The sequence below is a fragment of the Nothobranchius furzeri genome, chromosome 2, assembly GCF_043380555.1.
Source record: "Nothobranchius furzeri strain GRZ-AD chromosome 2, NfurGRZ-RIMD1, whole genome shotgun sequence".
In the NCBI taxonomy this organism is placed as follows: domain Eukaryota; kingdom Metazoa; phylum Chordata; class Actinopteri; order Cyprinodontiformes; family Nothobranchiidae; genus Nothobranchius; species Nothobranchius furzeri.
Window position 1 is genome coordinate 83,023,515 of NC_091742.1, and position 15,828 is coordinate 83,039,342.

At 43.1% G+C, this 15,828-nt stretch overlaps 1 protein-coding gene across 1 annotated transcript in view; it reads right to left on the bottom strand.

Annotated features, from left to right (window-relative positions):
- dnah2 (dynein, axonemal, heavy chain 2) overlaps positions 1 to 15,828 on the bottom strand; it is a 64,265-nt gene that overhangs the window by 34,181 nt on the left and 14,256 nt on the right. The window contains exons 8-38 of the mRNA XM_015946266.3: positions 14,742 to 14,829; positions 14,122 to 14,327; positions 13,678 to 13,807; positions 13,354 to 13,536; positions 13,048 to 13,262; positions 12,311 to 12,457; positions 12,013 to 12,169; positions 11,710 to 11,819; positions 11,454 to 11,583; positions 11,069 to 11,254; positions 10,793 to 10,937; positions 10,223 to 10,415; positions 9,876 to 10,076; positions 8,167 to 8,323; positions 7,750 to 7,924; positions 7,311 to 7,474; positions 6,977 to 7,138; positions 5,986 to 6,089; positions 5,338 to 5,494; positions 5,036 to 5,118; positions 4,284 to 4,464; positions 4,035 to 4,173; positions 3,449 to 3,666; positions 3,226 to 3,318; positions 2,868 to 2,993; positions 2,710 to 2,799; positions 2,439 to 2,633; positions 1,703 to 1,809; positions 1,440 to 1,629; positions 1,187 to 1,367; positions 123 to 250 (exon numbers count right to left, since the gene is read on the bottom strand). Of these exons, the coding sequence (XP_015801752.3) occupies positions 123 to 250; positions 1,187 to 1,367; positions 1,440 to 1,629; positions 1,703 to 1,809; positions 2,439 to 2,633; positions 2,710 to 2,799; positions 2,868 to 2,993; positions 3,226 to 3,318; positions 3,449 to 3,666; positions 4,035 to 4,173; positions 4,284 to 4,464; positions 5,036 to 5,118; positions 5,338 to 5,494; positions 5,986 to 6,089; positions 6,977 to 7,138; positions 7,311 to 7,474; positions 7,750 to 7,924; positions 8,167 to 8,323; positions 9,876 to 10,076; positions 10,223 to 10,415; positions 10,793 to 10,937; positions 11,069 to 11,254; positions 11,454 to 11,583; positions 11,710 to 11,819; positions 12,013 to 12,169; positions 12,311 to 12,457; positions 13,048 to 13,262; positions 13,354 to 13,536; positions 13,678 to 13,807; positions 14,122 to 14,327; positions 14,742 to 14,829 (4,741 nt within the window). The remainder of the gene's footprint in view (positions 1 to 122; positions 251 to 1,186; positions 1,368 to 1,439; positions 1,630 to 1,702; positions 1,810 to 2,438; positions 2,634 to 2,709; positions 2,800 to 2,867; positions 2,994 to 3,225; positions 3,319 to 3,448; positions 3,667 to 4,034; positions 4,174 to 4,283; positions 4,465 to 5,035; positions 5,119 to 5,337; positions 5,495 to 5,985; positions 6,090 to 6,976; positions 7,139 to 7,310; positions 7,475 to 7,749; positions 7,925 to 8,166; positions 8,324 to 9,875; positions 10,077 to 10,222; positions 10,416 to 10,792; positions 10,938 to 11,068; positions 11,255 to 11,453; positions 11,584 to 11,709; positions 11,820 to 12,012; positions 12,170 to 12,310; positions 12,458 to 13,047; positions 13,263 to 13,353; positions 13,537 to 13,677; positions 13,808 to 14,121; positions 14,328 to 14,741; positions 14,830 to 15,828) is intronic.

Consider the following 15,828-nt stretch of genomic DNA (forward strand, 5'->3'; position numbering starts at 1 on the left):
ACTAAAATGAAATATTTTTCTCTTAAATTTCCCAAAGTCACTGCCTAAGTGAGCTTTGGTCAGTAAAAAGATAGTGGAGTTTGACGGGACAGAAAGACAAACTGTCTCTTCTTTAATGGCACCTTGCAGTTCTTGAAGCCTGCAGCAAACAGCAGGACCTCAGCGATGGAAGCAGAGTCTGGCGTCACCATGGAGACCGGCCTGAACAGGAGCTTCAGGTTATCAGGAAGCTCAGAGCGACCTGCAAATCCTGGAGAATTCATAATAAACACACAAAATGAGGACTGATGGTGTTCCATCTGCTTTGGTCAAATCTAGAAAAGAACCTTTATTTAAATTTTTTTTTTTGCAAAAACTCCTTGTGACGGGGTGTGGGAGAGGGCGAGGCAGCGGAGGAGAAGAAGACACTGAGAGCGGAAGCAGCTGTGGTGGATCAGTAATCAGCCCTGCTCTCTATTAAACAGGATTCGGCACGCTGATGAGAGAGAGCAGGAGAGTGCGAGAGAAATGGTGTCTGCTATACCATGAGAACGCTACTAATACAGTGTGGGGAAATCTGACAGACCGGTGTGGTGTGCCATCTTGTGTGTTCCCTCGGTAACAGGCTCGTTACACTCCTGAAATCTGCATTTAAATGTCCTGCGAATAACATGAAGCTACCGGCAAGCTGAATCGTAGTTTAGTAACTTTAAAATGAACTCAGCTGTTTTCTAAGGTTAGTTGGCAGCAGTGGCCATCTTGAATCGCTTTGGGCTTCCTGACAGGGTTGCGGAAGGCGCTTTATAAATAAAGCTTTGATTGATTGATTGATTGATTGATTGATTGATTGATTGATTGATTGATTGATTGAATCGTAGTTGGGTTGCAGATGAACATCCATTAATGACTTTCTTTAAGTTTCATTGAATCCATCTGTTATGTTGCTAAAGCAGCAACAATCACTGCTAAACCTTTAGTCTAAATTATCCGTTTAATGTGTTTGACTCAGAATACTTGATGAGCATGACTCTTTGTTACCATGACAACACATTATAGCTCAGTATCTGTGAAAATGCTTTGGCCATGCTTGTGTTAGCTAATGCTACTTAGCTGCACCCATCATTATGAATCCACTCTAAAGTACGTTCTCAGTGATGACAGATAAATATGAAACCCAATCAAGGCTCTAGCACAGTTGTTTACCTACCAGTATCCATGGTAACAAAGATGCCGCATGATGGGACCAGCCGGATTTTGTTTCCTTCAAACAGGAAGTCAGACTGTCTCGCTTCGAGGGCGGACTGGATTGAGAGGATCTGATGAGCCACCACTGACAACACCTCTACGCTGGTTCGGTTCAGCTCGTCGAAGCAACCCCACGCCCCCAGCTGCTCAGAGAGAGGAAGAAGTGAGTCACACAGACACACTGACTGGGTGTTTTGGTCAGAACTCCTCCGAACCTGAGCCAGACCAGAGAACACGCGTCCCATGGATCGGCAATCCTGCTCTTTGGAGCAGTTGACAACAATGACGTTCACACCCAGGGTCTTGCCTAGCTCCTTCACCGTCTCAGTCTTCCCCGTGCCAGCAGGGCCTTTTAGACAGCCCCCCCGGTGGAGATGGAGTGCTGTGGTCAGGGTCAGGTAACACCTGGGCAGGACCAAACAGAATTACCAGACCCAGCCTGTTGGGATTATTTAGAGGAGAACTAACTTATCCTGACCTGTCAGTAAGTGGGGTGATGACCAGACATCCAGTGTTCACCAGGTACTTGTAGCCATATTTAAACTGTGATTGCATCTGTCGAATGCAGCATTCGTTCAAGTTGCTCTGAAAGTGAGAAACGGACATGTTAAACGATGTTTACTTTGTCCGGATTACCACAGCGGTACAATGCTGATGCTCTGGTGCCGTTAGACATGGACTTCCTGGAAAGATCAGGAGAATGGTGGACCAGCTGGGCCTGCAAAACATGATCATTATGCCCCTTTCCCTGCCACTGATGGCTTATTCGTCTTCTCTCACTTGAGATTTTAAATCATCTTAAGCTTCTGGAATCAAACCAGTTCAAGATGGCCACCCAAACATCAGAATCCATCATCAGACGGATAACGGTTCAGTCAACCTGAGAAGTATTGAGCTACGTTTTGGTGCTGTAGTAGCCAACGGTCATCCCCACACATTCAGACCTCTACAGACTGTGGCAGATCTGTAAAACTCCACCAATAAGCCTTCAAGTCCGTCGGCAAATGACCTTCACCCAAAACACCAAATGGATCATATTCAGGGTTTGACAGGATTAGTGCTTTCACAAACATCAGCGGTGCTGAATCCAGACTGGAGTTTGGATAAGGAAATGCCTTTTTTATAGCCTGATGCAGATAAACTCTGAGGTGTGTGTTCTAGAAAAGCAGGCAAATCAAAGGAAGCGTTTAAAGAAACCTCTGACACCATCTCACCGTGCCCGACTCCAAGTACAGGCGCAGCTGGCAGAGCCACTCCAATGCATCCGCATCACAGCAGCCTGCCTTCAGCAGCTTATCAGTCACGTCTCGAGCATGAACCTCCACTGAGACGAGCGCCGCCGTCTTCAGACGCACCACTCTGGTCAGGTTCTCACGCATCATCTCTGAATAGCTCTGAAGAACCTCAGCCTGAGAGACAGTTATAATGGATCGAGCGGATGTTTAAACGAACCAACATCCAGACGAATTAAAAAAAGAATCCAACCTGTTTCTTCTTGAGCTGCTTTAGGGAGGACGTGGCGAGACATTTAGTCACGTCGGAAGTCCATTTGATCAGACTGGCTGTGACTGTTATCTAAAACAAGTAGGAAACACACTCAGCTGTTCTCAAGTTTCTTCATGAGAATGATGTGATGATGGTACCTGCCCCAGCCAGGCTGTGATCCATTTGTTTCTTTGGCCTTTAAGCTTTCTCAGATCTGAACAGCAGCTGTTCAGATGGGCCTTTAGCGTGGTGCTGACAGCCTGGTCAACATCACACAGCCAGACCTAAAGACGGACACAAGACCGGATGCTCAACCAGGGCTCTTAAATAATAAAAATGTACAGATCTTCAAACCGAAGGATTGCAGTGATGTGTGAAATAAATTCTAGTCCACTTTCATCCGTGGCTAAATAATCTGAGTTTCTGCAGATAGCAGAGAGGCTGGATTGGGTACCAGCACTAACTCTAGAAGCTATAGTAAATCTGGTCCTAACAGCATTAATATTCCATCTTCACCTCCACGGCTTTGTCCAGCTCCACCGGAAAGATGAAGGCTGTTATCTCTCCATCAGCAGAAATCATCCCAGTAGCCAATGGTTTATTCTCCCTCTATATAACAAACAAACAAACAAACAAACTGAATATTAAAACCAGCTTTTAGTTCAAAGAAGTAACAAGACTCAGTAAAAACAAGCAGCTATGGACAGTTTGCAGCCCTGTGATTGGTTGTTTATCTCACCTTGTCGAGCTTCAGACTCTTGATGCTGCCGAAACACTTCTCCATGTGAGGCTGCATGGCTTTGGGATTCTTGGACAGTCCCAGGATCTTCAGCATGTCATCATTGGACATGAAGTAGAACCTTGGAAAGATCTGGCGCTTGGTCTCCAGGTAAACATCCAAGGACTTCAGGATCTCCTCCAGACAGGTGTTCATGTCAGACAGGCTGTCCAATAAGTCTGAAGGACAGAGAGGAGGAGTCAAGAGTTATTTCATTCTTCTATTTTTATTTATTCTTTATTTATCCAGATGAGTGGATTGAGAACTCATTCTCATTTACAACAACGATCTGGCCAATAGGCAGCAGCAACAGACACATAGTCAGCTTTACATTAAAAAATACAGATGAGATAATAAAGTTCAAAATAGGATAAAACAATTAGACATAAAGACAAAGAACTGGTCTCATATATATGTACAAGCAATCAAAACAGACTTGGATTTTGATTTAAAAAAAGTCACTCTGGTAGACGCCACCATGTTTCACCATTTATGCCCCCCCACCCCCCCCCCACCCCCACCCCCACCATGAAGCATGAAGTAGTACCAGGATGGTGCGTTCCCTGCAAGGCATTCCTCTCCTTCTGAAGATGACTCATTACGGTTCGCCAACTCGCACTAACATCTTTAAACTTTTTGTAGCCATGAGGAAGTTGATTTCCTTTCTCTATTCCACTGAAAATGTTCTGAGGGAACAGGAAAAACCTTTTAGGGTTTTTGCTATTATTATTATTATTATTATTATTATTATTAGATATTGCAACATGTCATCAACGTAGAGCAGCAGCTTGTGTACCTCCAAATAAATCCAGTTATGCTGCACCGTGAGAATCATCTCCACTACTTCCTGCACATGAGACACCCGTCCTTCCCATTGGTCCACCTCCTGCTCAAAGATTTTTACAAAGCGAGATGCCTTCAGCGTGGACAAGACAACCAGGCTGTCATCAACGGCTTGGAAAATGTCTTCAGTGCATCTAGAAGACCAAAGACATGAAAGCACGAAAGTTGATTTTTTTTTAAATAAACGTCTGACGTTTATAGTTTTATATTGGCAAAGCTGTGAAGATCTTTAATGACCTGCAAAAGTTTGATAAAATCAAGACAAAACAGGTCTGATTGTCACAAAGAAACTGTAATAAAAACAAGGAAATGATCCGCCTTTTCCTGATTCCTGATGAAAGCAAAGACAGAATTAAAACATAATTGTGAAAAGCTAAAATAAAAGTGCGGCGACTGACTGGGAGAACTAAAGCGACGGGTGAACCTAAACTGATGCTGCACAGGAAAAGAAAGCAGCTCAGACACCCAGGAAGTGAATATTATCAAATATGGAAACAAGCCCAGGCTTACTCAACAAAACAAACATGAACTCGGACAAACACGCTTAAAAATACACGTGAAACCAGAGACTAACCAAGTCAAACCAACACAGAACCCAAGCCTCTGCATTAATAACAACACAGGCATACAGCCACATTCTGATGCTTGAAGCTATTTTTGTTTCAGAGTAATGAAGCAAGCCTGGTGAGTTCCTCACTGTCTCACCTCAGCCAGAAGTGGTCCTCCTTATTGTAGGGTTGTATATCCAGGTACAGTCCCTCCCACGTCTTCCTGATGCCTTCCAGATCCTGTTAAAACAAACAAACAAAATAAAAACACAATGCAATACTGAGAGGTGGCTAAACGTAGGTTTCAGTGAGTTTAAAAGCTAAATGTTCTTTATTCTAATCATGTTTTGTTTAAATAACATATTCTTTCACTGCTCCTCATATAAAATCCCTCTGTGTGAATAATACACAGTTACTGACTGTCCGTGTGCATAAACCTGGTATCAGAAATAACTGGACCTGTTCCAGGAGCAGCTCCTTGCTGGCAGCTGCAGAGATCTCACTGATTCTGTCCATGGACTGGTCCAGGCCCAGAGAGAGGAGCTTCTCCAGGGTGAAATCGGCACTGGTAGGGTCAAAATGGTAATCTGGCTTCGTGTAGATCTGCTTCCAGTGTCTGAAAGAAGGCGGTGTTTAACACAGGATCAGTGCTAAACTCCAGTCACTTTGTAGGTCAGCTGAGAAGAAAGAATCTTATTTATTCATCTTTCTCAACTATTATGTTTTAATGACCTCACCTGCTGCTGTATCAGACCTGAACATGCACAAAGTTAGAATAACTATTAATATTTCACTCCTTTCTGCAGTTTTGAGCAGCTAGACTGAAAAAACGAGGGAATGAGTTAGGTTGATAAGAATGTTAATGCATTCAACTGTGAGTCAATTCTTTTCTGATAAGGGACAGAATACAGCAAGATAAGCTTCAGCCTCTGGTGAAGAGTGAGCCTTTTTATCTGAGCTTGGCTGAAAGGCAGCAGAAGAAACTCCACAAGAGGACTACAGGACTGTAAAAGCAAGAAACACCTCGCTGTTCCTGACAAAAGGAGTCATCTGGATGATGTCCATCCCACAGCTCTGTGTGTGTTGGGGGATAGTTGGAGTGAGTACCTGTCTCTCATGGCTTGGTTCCTCAGGTCAGTAATGAGGGGGATCCTTTTCTTGAACTGTTGAATCAGACTCGTACTGTAGTCCAAGATTTTCCACTTTTTATCCTGTTGTGAGACCAGACAGATGTATAGGATAATACAAAGTTATCTATCTTACCAAAGATGCCCAGTTTGTGATATTTGTACATCTACCAGCCCTATACTTTTCAGATACCACTGATTACCACGTGGAGTACCTCAGGGTTCTGTCTTGAGCCCAGGAATATTTCACGTAACCTGCAGCTTGATCAGATCATTTGGTAATATTACTGAATGAATACATTCTTAGCCACTGTTTACGACTCTTCAACATGACTTCTAGTTTGATGCTTTTCTGTGTGAAGCCTCAGTTTAGATTGCATTCCAGTTTGCTTATTTTTAAAGCTGTAGCGTGACATCATCAAGAAGAGGATGAGAAGATTACAAAATTTCAACTTGTGTAGCTCCCACCCATGCTCCCCCACCCCTTTTTAAAAAAGCTGAAAGACCCGCCTCGTACCGCACACAAATAGCCTTGTGGCGCTAAGAAAGGGTTGCATGTTTTTGATATCTTCCTGCTCAGAACTGACAGGAATCTGAAACTCATGTTGCTAGCACGCAACCGCTAACGCTGCAACAGGTTAACAGGAACACTTTTGCTGCCGTTTCGCATCTAAAACACTCCTGGTGGGAAGTGAGCTCGTGAGTAAAATGCGTCTACTACGGTTCACACCTCATACACATCCAGTTGAAAGGCTGGGTAAAGAGACGCATGTGTGGTTACCATGGCGATCGTTATGAGCCCCTGGCATTGGAATTTACATTTTATTTTGATCTTGGTCCTCAAACATGGGCATTTATTCTCAGAATGGATTTTAACAAAGCTGAGGCTAAAGTCTGATCTGAACACTGATGAAAAAAAACAAAATCTACTCTCATTTAAAACAAACACGTCCCCGTTTGGCAGGACTCACCTTCAGATCTTTGTGAAGCACATTAAGTTCATGGGACATGTCTTGTGCTGTACTTTCCATTCTGTCCACCTGAAGCTCAGAGAGCTGAACGACCTTCCAGCTGTTCCAGTTGTTGTTCCACTCTTTTGTGATCTCCCAGACCTTCTGCAGCTGACCCAACTCCTGCACAGCACGGACAAGCACAAAGCTCGAGGGTTAGAATCCAGACTGAGACACATATCTTTGTCATTCTTTATGTCCAGCAGTTTGTCCAAAGTTATAATGGTGACCACTGACTCCTACACAACTCTTGTTGTTAGGGTCTGAAATGTACACAGAGTATGGACATTTAGACCTTTTCCAGTGTCTGGATGCTTTTAGACAAGGTTTGTTTGATTTTGAAGAAGTCCAGCTTTTCAAAGATGGTGTCTTGTTCCTGCTTTAGCATCTCCAGTTGGACGCAATGCTCTGCTATTTGACACAAGGCTGAGTCGGGGCTTAGTTCACTGTCAAATGGACCTGGATGTGCAAAAGTAGAAAGGTACAAACATATGAGGAAGCATACCAGCACACATACACATGTACGCACGTGTTGATACAGCATTTCCACCGATTTGGTGGAATTTGGTTTTTTAGGGGTTGTAACTTTTTCTCAAAGATTCTTTACAATACATATATAAGGCCAATAAAACAGAAACAACAGCAAAGGGAACAGCCTATTCCGATGTAAAACACTCAGGCATATGCAGTTTTGTATTACTGAGCATTAGGAAGAGTAATAAACAAGTGTAAACCTTTGCTATTGAACTCGTGCACAGTGGCCTCAACTTTATTTTTAAACAGCTCATAGGACTGGTCTAGTTTCTGCTTAAAGTTCTCCTTGTGCTTATGCAGACTGCTGCTGCTGTCTTTCAGCACACTCTGAAACAGGTCCCACTGGTCGTTCAACCCGTCTCGCATTTTCATCACCTGCAAACACAAAAAACAAATGTGACAGCAAGATGGAAATAATGATTAGAATCACTCATGTCTAATAATTCCTGAAATCTTCTAAAACCTTCTTGGTTTAATTATATAAAGATGATTTGTCCAACAAAAGTAGGTTTCTACATAATTAAACCACATCAACGCCAAATCGCTGCTTCACTTTGATGCCAAGTATGCATCTGGAGACAGAGGTCCCTGCACACCTGCACCTGAAACATACTTACAGAATCTTCCACAGGAACTTCATACTTCTGCAGAACAGCAAACTGCTCCCGGATCACAGAGACTTGAGTGAATGTCTTGTCAGAATTGGCTCTGAGAGTATTCAGAAGTGTAAAGCTCTTTTCAAGATCAGCCAAAGTCTCTGGGGTTTGTTTCAACCTGAAAACAAACAAAAGATCAACTTTATAGCATTAATATCTCCTAATTTGATGGGAATCAGCAACACAAATCGCTGATCGTGCATGAACTAAATATGATCAACAACATCTGATACTCATCAGTAAGAGTGGCTTTTCCTGACCCACCTGCCTTCTTTTCTTACAGGCAGCAGTTAAACAGTTTCTTGTACGGGGATGCAAATGCATCCCAACTCCTGTTGTGGCAAAAACAAGGTAAACTATTTAGTGGTGAGTAAGCCGTTGACTCACCGCTAAATAGTTTACCTTGTTTTTTTGCCACAACAGGAGTTTCCAAAAAATACGTGTTTACATAAATATGACTTGTTGCAATAGGGAGCCTAACTTCTGCATCACGGGTCCCCGGAAGAACGAAAAAATGAATGCAAGTCAATGGAGCTAAAAATGCTATTTTCTAACCCGCTTTGCCTCACGCCCTGGATCACACATATGTTGTACTGCTATTTAAATAAAAATTAATGATGGGTGTTTCATCCATGTCAGTCACATACTTTGAGATTTATTAGCTTGCAAAAGTTCATAATTAGCACGACAACAAACTAGAAATCAGCACGTCGCATGTGTGACGTCACCACATAATCTCCTCTCCCCAAAGTGGCTGTTACCAAATGACCAGATTTATGATGGTTCTTTCCTCCTGTGGGAAGTTTGCTGAACTTAAGCCGGGCGTACACTGTGCGACTTTTTCACTCGTAGCGCTCAGCTTCAGCTCAAACTGTACGACTTCCTCGCAGAGCAGATCTCACGAGTCGTGTGCTCACACTGTACGACCCAGTTCTCGCATGCGACCCGACTGCTCACACTGTACGTCTGGTAGCAACACGTCGGCCCTAAAAATATGCTAAAAATAGCAGTTTTCACACAACACGTCAGACTTTGTCTTGTATTGCCTGTTGTCCTTCGGGAGTGCTGCAGGAGGACACACAGGGATTTATGGGGGTTGGATGAGGAAAACGAAATAAAGAAAGTAAATCTGTGTTTTGTGATCAGTTTAATTTGACATGAACACGACAAACACGCTTTCTTGACAATCTTTGTGAGTAAAAAATGTGTAGAAACTAAAACGAACAGCGTGTGTTATTAGGGAAATAGCGGGCGAGCGGTGTTGATGCAGGATTGCACATGCGCCGTGAGCGGTTCTGATACTTTTTGGGTCGCAGCTGCTCGCAGCGCCGCTTCAACAGTGCGATACCCTCATGAGGGACGAGCGAAATATTAAACACGCCAGAAGTCTGTGCGAGCTCACGATTGCTGATCGGCAGCTGGTCACGTGGTGTTAATCGCCTCTTGTAACCCCCTGTACACTACACGACGCTCAGCGCAAAACTCGCCCCGATGTCGTGGATTCTCGCACGAGTGGAAAATCGGCTCAAAAAAGTGAAAAAGTCGTACAGTGTACGCCCGGCTTAGGCTCCCTATTGTAACATACAGCATATGCTAATTCTAGCCTATTTTCACACAACTCAGTGTCTCTAACTAGTGCCACAAGTCACAGCGCAGTAAAAGAAACAGACCTGTCAGCATTGTCCTGAATGGTGGAGTAGAGCTCCTGTAGGCGGCTGCAGGCCTCTTGACTCAGAAGCTCTGTTAACTTGGCTTTCCACTCGCGGCAGTGCTCCACCAAGGACAGCTTGAGTGGAGAACAGTCAACTCTCACAAACTGGATGCAGGAACATGCCTTCTCCTGGTCAACGCCGTTAGCTTTCTCCGAGTATCTGGGAGGGAATGAGAAGATCCTCTAGGACGATGCTCAACACTTTACAGATACAACTGGTTAATGTAATTGTTTATCAGTCACTGGGAGCAGGCATGAAGGAATGGCTGTTAGTGTGCAAAGTGAAAGGTAAAGCTGGGTAAGTACCTTTGTATGTCTGCATCAATAGATGATAATGGAGGGTTCTGTCTTTTGTAATTATTTATGATGTTGTCCTTGTTCATCCCCCAGATGTCTCTGTATTTGTACCAGGTCTTCTTATACTCCTCCATGCAGATGGCATTGGCTGACATGCCCGCCATGATGGCAGCCTGAGACTCTCTAATTTTCTCATCTTGTCCTGAAGGACCAAAAAGCACCAGACGCTAGGGATGCACCGATGGATCGGCATTTGATCCCAATCGGCCAATAGTGCCCCTATCGGTTTTGATCGGAGTTTTCAAAATAGATCAAAGCAGACCGATCAGCCAGACCATTTTAGATTAGGTTACATTTCCTTTATTCCCAGATTATGTAGTTTGTAGCACTCATTATAATGTTGTAGAAAATTTCTGGCCAATCCACGTGATCGGTATCGGAGATCAGCATTCTTTGATATCGGTATCGGTGATCAGCAGCAAAAAACCTGATCGGTGCATCCCTACCAGACACCAGATCCCCAAGTGGCTTGGAGACATCCTATTTCATAGAAGATTTACAAAAGAAACAGCTTCCCACCTATGCTCCTAAAGATTGGATTTTCTTGAGACCCTGGAAGAGAGAGCAGTCCAGGGAGGCGCTTAAACTCTGAGATGGCCCTGATGAGCTGCGGCAAAATGTTCACCATCTCAGCCAGCTTCTTCAGAGAGGGTGAGAACGTCACCTGCCGTGGAAAAGATATAAAAACTGCTTTTGTTCTCAATATTTTATTCCTAAAACAGAGAAGACATGCATCATAGCAAAACACAGCAAATATTCTTTTCATGTCTCTATGGTAACTGTGTCTGTGAGCACCTTCGGAAAGGTCTGGGGAGAGGTTTGCTGTAGATTTATGGTGATTTCAAACAAGGCAGCGCCTGGGTTCTGGTTGCCATTGATGGCTGTGGAAAGCTTGTTCATGGAGTTGCTGATATTCAGTCGGAATGCTTCTTCTACCATGTGGTCCACCTTACTGGTGTAGGACGCCCAGTTCTCCTGGACCTTAAACAAAAGATACGCAATCAAAGATCATCAAAGTACTAGCGTACACCTTTCTGACAATATAAAAGCATCAGTGAAGCGATGGAAGCAAATGAGCTGGTTTTATTGAAACTAACAGAAACAATATTTCTACTTTTGTTGTTTACATTGTTTTTGTGATTCTAAGTAGCTGAACGTGAAGCACAAATCTGCCCCCAACCTCAGCTCCATCCTTAGCGAAGATGCTGTGGATCTCAGTCATGTTCCTAACGATTTCCTGGTGTGCTGAGCGCAGTTTCTGGAGACAGTCCATCTGGTGAGCCTTCTGGGTCTGCTCAAACTCTAAATTCCTAAAGAACAGGAGAGTGGGAGAAACGACCTAACTCACCTTCTGAATTAAACTGTTAAAGCATGAAAAACAGACCAAGGTTGTATCTATTTACTGCATCAGACGAGGGAATGCGGTCTGCTGTTACCTGTACGCAGTTTCAGCATCTATTTTCAGCAGCAAGGTTTCACTGATCAGTTGACAGAGGTTGGAGATTAACTGGCTGGAAATCTTGTACCTATCAACTAACGAATGGAGCTGCAGTGGTTAAAAAAACAACACAGAAACGAGGTGATAGAGGAGCTGCTGACTGAGGTTTGGTTAAACTGTAGGACATCTCCTTTAGACAAAAGATGCAAAGCATGCTTAGGCTAATGTGTGACCAACACAATCACCTGCCACAACATCTACATTCTCTAAGGAAGTGATGTGTGTGTGTGTCTGCCACAACCTTCTCTACACGGCGGAGGCAGTCTCTGATGAAGATCTCAGAAGCTCCTTTATTCACGAACAGCAGCTTGGACCGACCAGGCTCCACCGCCCTATCCACGACACGGACTTGGTCTCGGAACAGACCCAGCTCATTGGGAGACAACCTCTCAAAAATCCTGATCAAAAACACAAAGAGAGTTAGACGGTAAAGGTAGGAGCAGTTTGGTGCTGACGTGTCCATTTCCAGTTATGTGCACTGATTCTGAATGGCCCGTCGTGTCAGGTAGCAAAGCAACAATGAACCGAGTGCGACAGACCTGTTGTAGCTCCTGACTAGCACCAGCGCTCGCTCCCTCAAGATCCTGATACCTTCTCCATTCTTCTGTATGTCAGAAACACTCTGAGGAATCTCACAATTCAGTTGCTCCCAACACCTGATCTCAGAAAACAGACTCAGCGGGTCGCTGTCGACAAAACAACACGAGTCAGTGTCACGCACGGCTGTACCCAGATCAGCTAACAGGAATGATTTAGACTCCTCTGGGAGATGAATGAGGAGTAAAAAAAGAATTAATCTAACAGCCGTCACAGGACTTACAATGACAGGAAACTGTCAAAGATTACGAGTAAACGTCATCACAGAAGAGGCAAAACACCAAAACTGCTCTGTGGGTTGTGGTCAGACTATACATTTATGAGACCACTTGCCAGGCTAATCATTTATGATTTCTTTGCTGAAAACAGCAGAACCACAGAACATCTGCAGGAACACATTTAGCATCTTAACTCACACAAAGTTAAGGAAATGTTCCAACCACATAAAATAAGCTCTGTATATAAATTACTTAACATTTCTATATAACAGGATTCTCAAAACCATTTTATTGTCTTTAACCTCAGGCCCCTTCCTCCTCAATTTCTTCTTCTGTGGTTTACCTCCAACCATTCTTTTCACTAATATAATACAATATTCAGAAAACCTGGTAAATGACCCTAAAAGAGAAATTGGGATCTGTGAAGCCTGTTAGTCTTTAAACGATTGTTGTTGACCTACTAATCAAAGTTTATGTCCAGCTTGGATGGGGAGCTCTTTTGGCGCAACAGGAGTGGCTGCTCCAGTTTCTTGAAGAAGCGCTCGTCCAGCTCCTGGACCCACTCTAAGAACTTCTCCTTCACAGCCTCCTCCAACTCATGGTTCAACCGGCTGTGGGCGGCTAGCACCTGGTTATAGCTGTGAGAGTTCACTAGGTAGTGGGACGACTGAAGGGCCTGGAACAGAGAAGGAACCAAAAAGGAAGAAAGGAAGAGCCTTATTCTGCTTACTGATATGAATGAACAAACAAAGGTCTGATAGATGTACCTCCATAGACTCAGTCAGCTTGTGTTTGCAGGCCTTTGCCCACAGAGCCTGGCCCACAATTTTAGGTATGTGGTCAGGAAAAGGCCACTCCTCCCGGTTCATAGCTCTGTTTACGCTTTGGAGCTCATCATTAAAGAGGCTGACAACCTTCTCTGCTTCCTCTTCTAGAGAGACCCTAATGGTCTGGGAGATTGCATGAGAGAGCCAGGTGAGCGAGGAGAGAGAGGAGAAAGGGTTATAGCTCCAGAAATGCAACAAAGACAAAATAGCAAATCATTAGGGTCAGGTAGGAAACATGTTACATCATCGATGAGAAGGACACACCTCACGCGTTGCCATATGCTGAAATATGTCCATGAGTCTGATCCCATCCTGAATCGTGTTTATGGACCCAAACGCTGAGGTGATCAGGTCCTTCACCATTATTTCCAGCTCTTTCACAAAAGATGAAAAGCTGTAAATACAAACATTAAAATCACACTAAAGCAGCAGAACAGACACAAACACTCAGAGGCACAAAAACAAAATAACAGCAGAAGAACTTAAAGCAGTAAATATCACTTAAGACTGTTTAGAGACTAACTGAGCTTTAACGTTTCAAAGGGGGCGGGGTTTTTACACCTATTTAGCTAAAACCCCATAATCGTTCAGGGTGACCACACTAACATGGTCTTTTGGCTAATCCTGTCCATATGTGTAACATACAGTCCAGTTTTCTAACAACAAAACATGGTTTAAATATAAACACATTCAAATCCATATGTCAACCTGCTGAATTCATTGCTCCACGTTGAGTCGCTGACATCGAAGATGCTCTCGTCAAACGTGCGCAGCGTCTGCAGAGCAGTGTGAAACTTGGCCTCTATGTCCTGCAGCCGGCGGGTCAGTTCTGGTCCCCTTGTACCTCTGAAGTACAGCACCTCCCTCTGCTGACGTTCCTCCCCGTGGCTAAACTGGTACTGGCAGAGACAAACCTGTCAGAAAAAGAAACAAATAACTAAATAACTAGAAACAAACAGCAACAATTCAACCAGGACAAACAAAGACACAGAAATTGACCTGATTGTGACTCATCCCTTTAGTTTAGCGGTTTTACTCTCTGTTAAAGAGGAGCTTTCCTTCCCACTGTCGCCAACGTGTTAAACAGATGATCTGATGCTTTCTCCTGCTTTTCTTACTGGTGTTTATGGTTTTGATTCAATCTAGGCCTGGTATGAGTTGAACAAGCAATTTGAGTAGAACTTTGAGATGACATTTGCTGTGAATAAGTTTTATATAAATAATCTGAATCAGAACAGTAAAGATTCCTAATTAGCTGCAGGAACTGGACTCAGTTCAAAGTAATGTGCATCTGTGACTCTGCAGAAGAACAAAGAACAGAGCGTCACCTCAAGCAGGTCTGTGAGCCTCTTAATGAAGGCGTCAGTCACCACAAAGAACCTGGAGGTGTCCAGCGAACAGAAGGAGTCAGAAATCCTGGTGGGAGAAAACAGAGGTAAGCCAATCCACTGGGAATAAGGAACACATTTATATCACTCTGTTCTCTGATTAAGGTGGACAGCATGACAGGTGAGCACAGATAACAAGAATATATATGAAGTGATTAATAAAAATAAATGTGAATAGGATTTATTTTTATTTTATTTATTGAGAACCTCATTAGCTCCCACCATAGTGTGGAGCTATTCTTCCTGAGGTCTCTTTCAATTTCATTACAAATATTTTACAAAACACCCCCATCCCCATCCCCCCACACACACACCCAACAACAACAAACTCCAGGAGCTCATTATAATCATACCAGCTCCATTGCAATAATGATATACCAGTAATTTACCACACTTCAGCGTTCATGAAAAATCTAAATAAGTGAATACGGAGAGTTTACACAGAGCAATAAATAAATATATCCAAGAATCAAAAATCATATCACATCACATCCATAACAAACAAAAATTATAGAAGCTGTCATATCAGTCACATTTACAATTCACTGTGCAAAATTTACTGTTGTGTAAACAAAAAAAAAAGCTTTAACTTCTTTTGAAAACATCTTCTGTTGTTCTCTAATAACAAAAATCTAGGTATGGCATCCATGCAACCATGGCTCTGTAATAAACTGCTCTTTGCCTTTGATTTGCTCTGCAGCGCGGTAGTGTCACTTGTCTGTCTCGTCATGTAATCATGATTGTCCGAAAAAAATGATAACTTGTCATAAATTATTTTAGGTATTTTCGTAGATATTATTTTTCTTATAAATGTTATCAGTGAATACTTTAATCTACATTTCACTGTTAACCAGGCCAACCTATCGTGCATCATACTTACATTTTTTCTATAATTACAACCCAGAACAATTCGTGCAGCTTTATTTTGTGCCACTTGTAACTCATTTAAATTCATTTCACTTGTATTAGACCAAATAACTGATGCATAATCTAAATGAGACAGTACTAATGTTTGAACTAAAGCTTT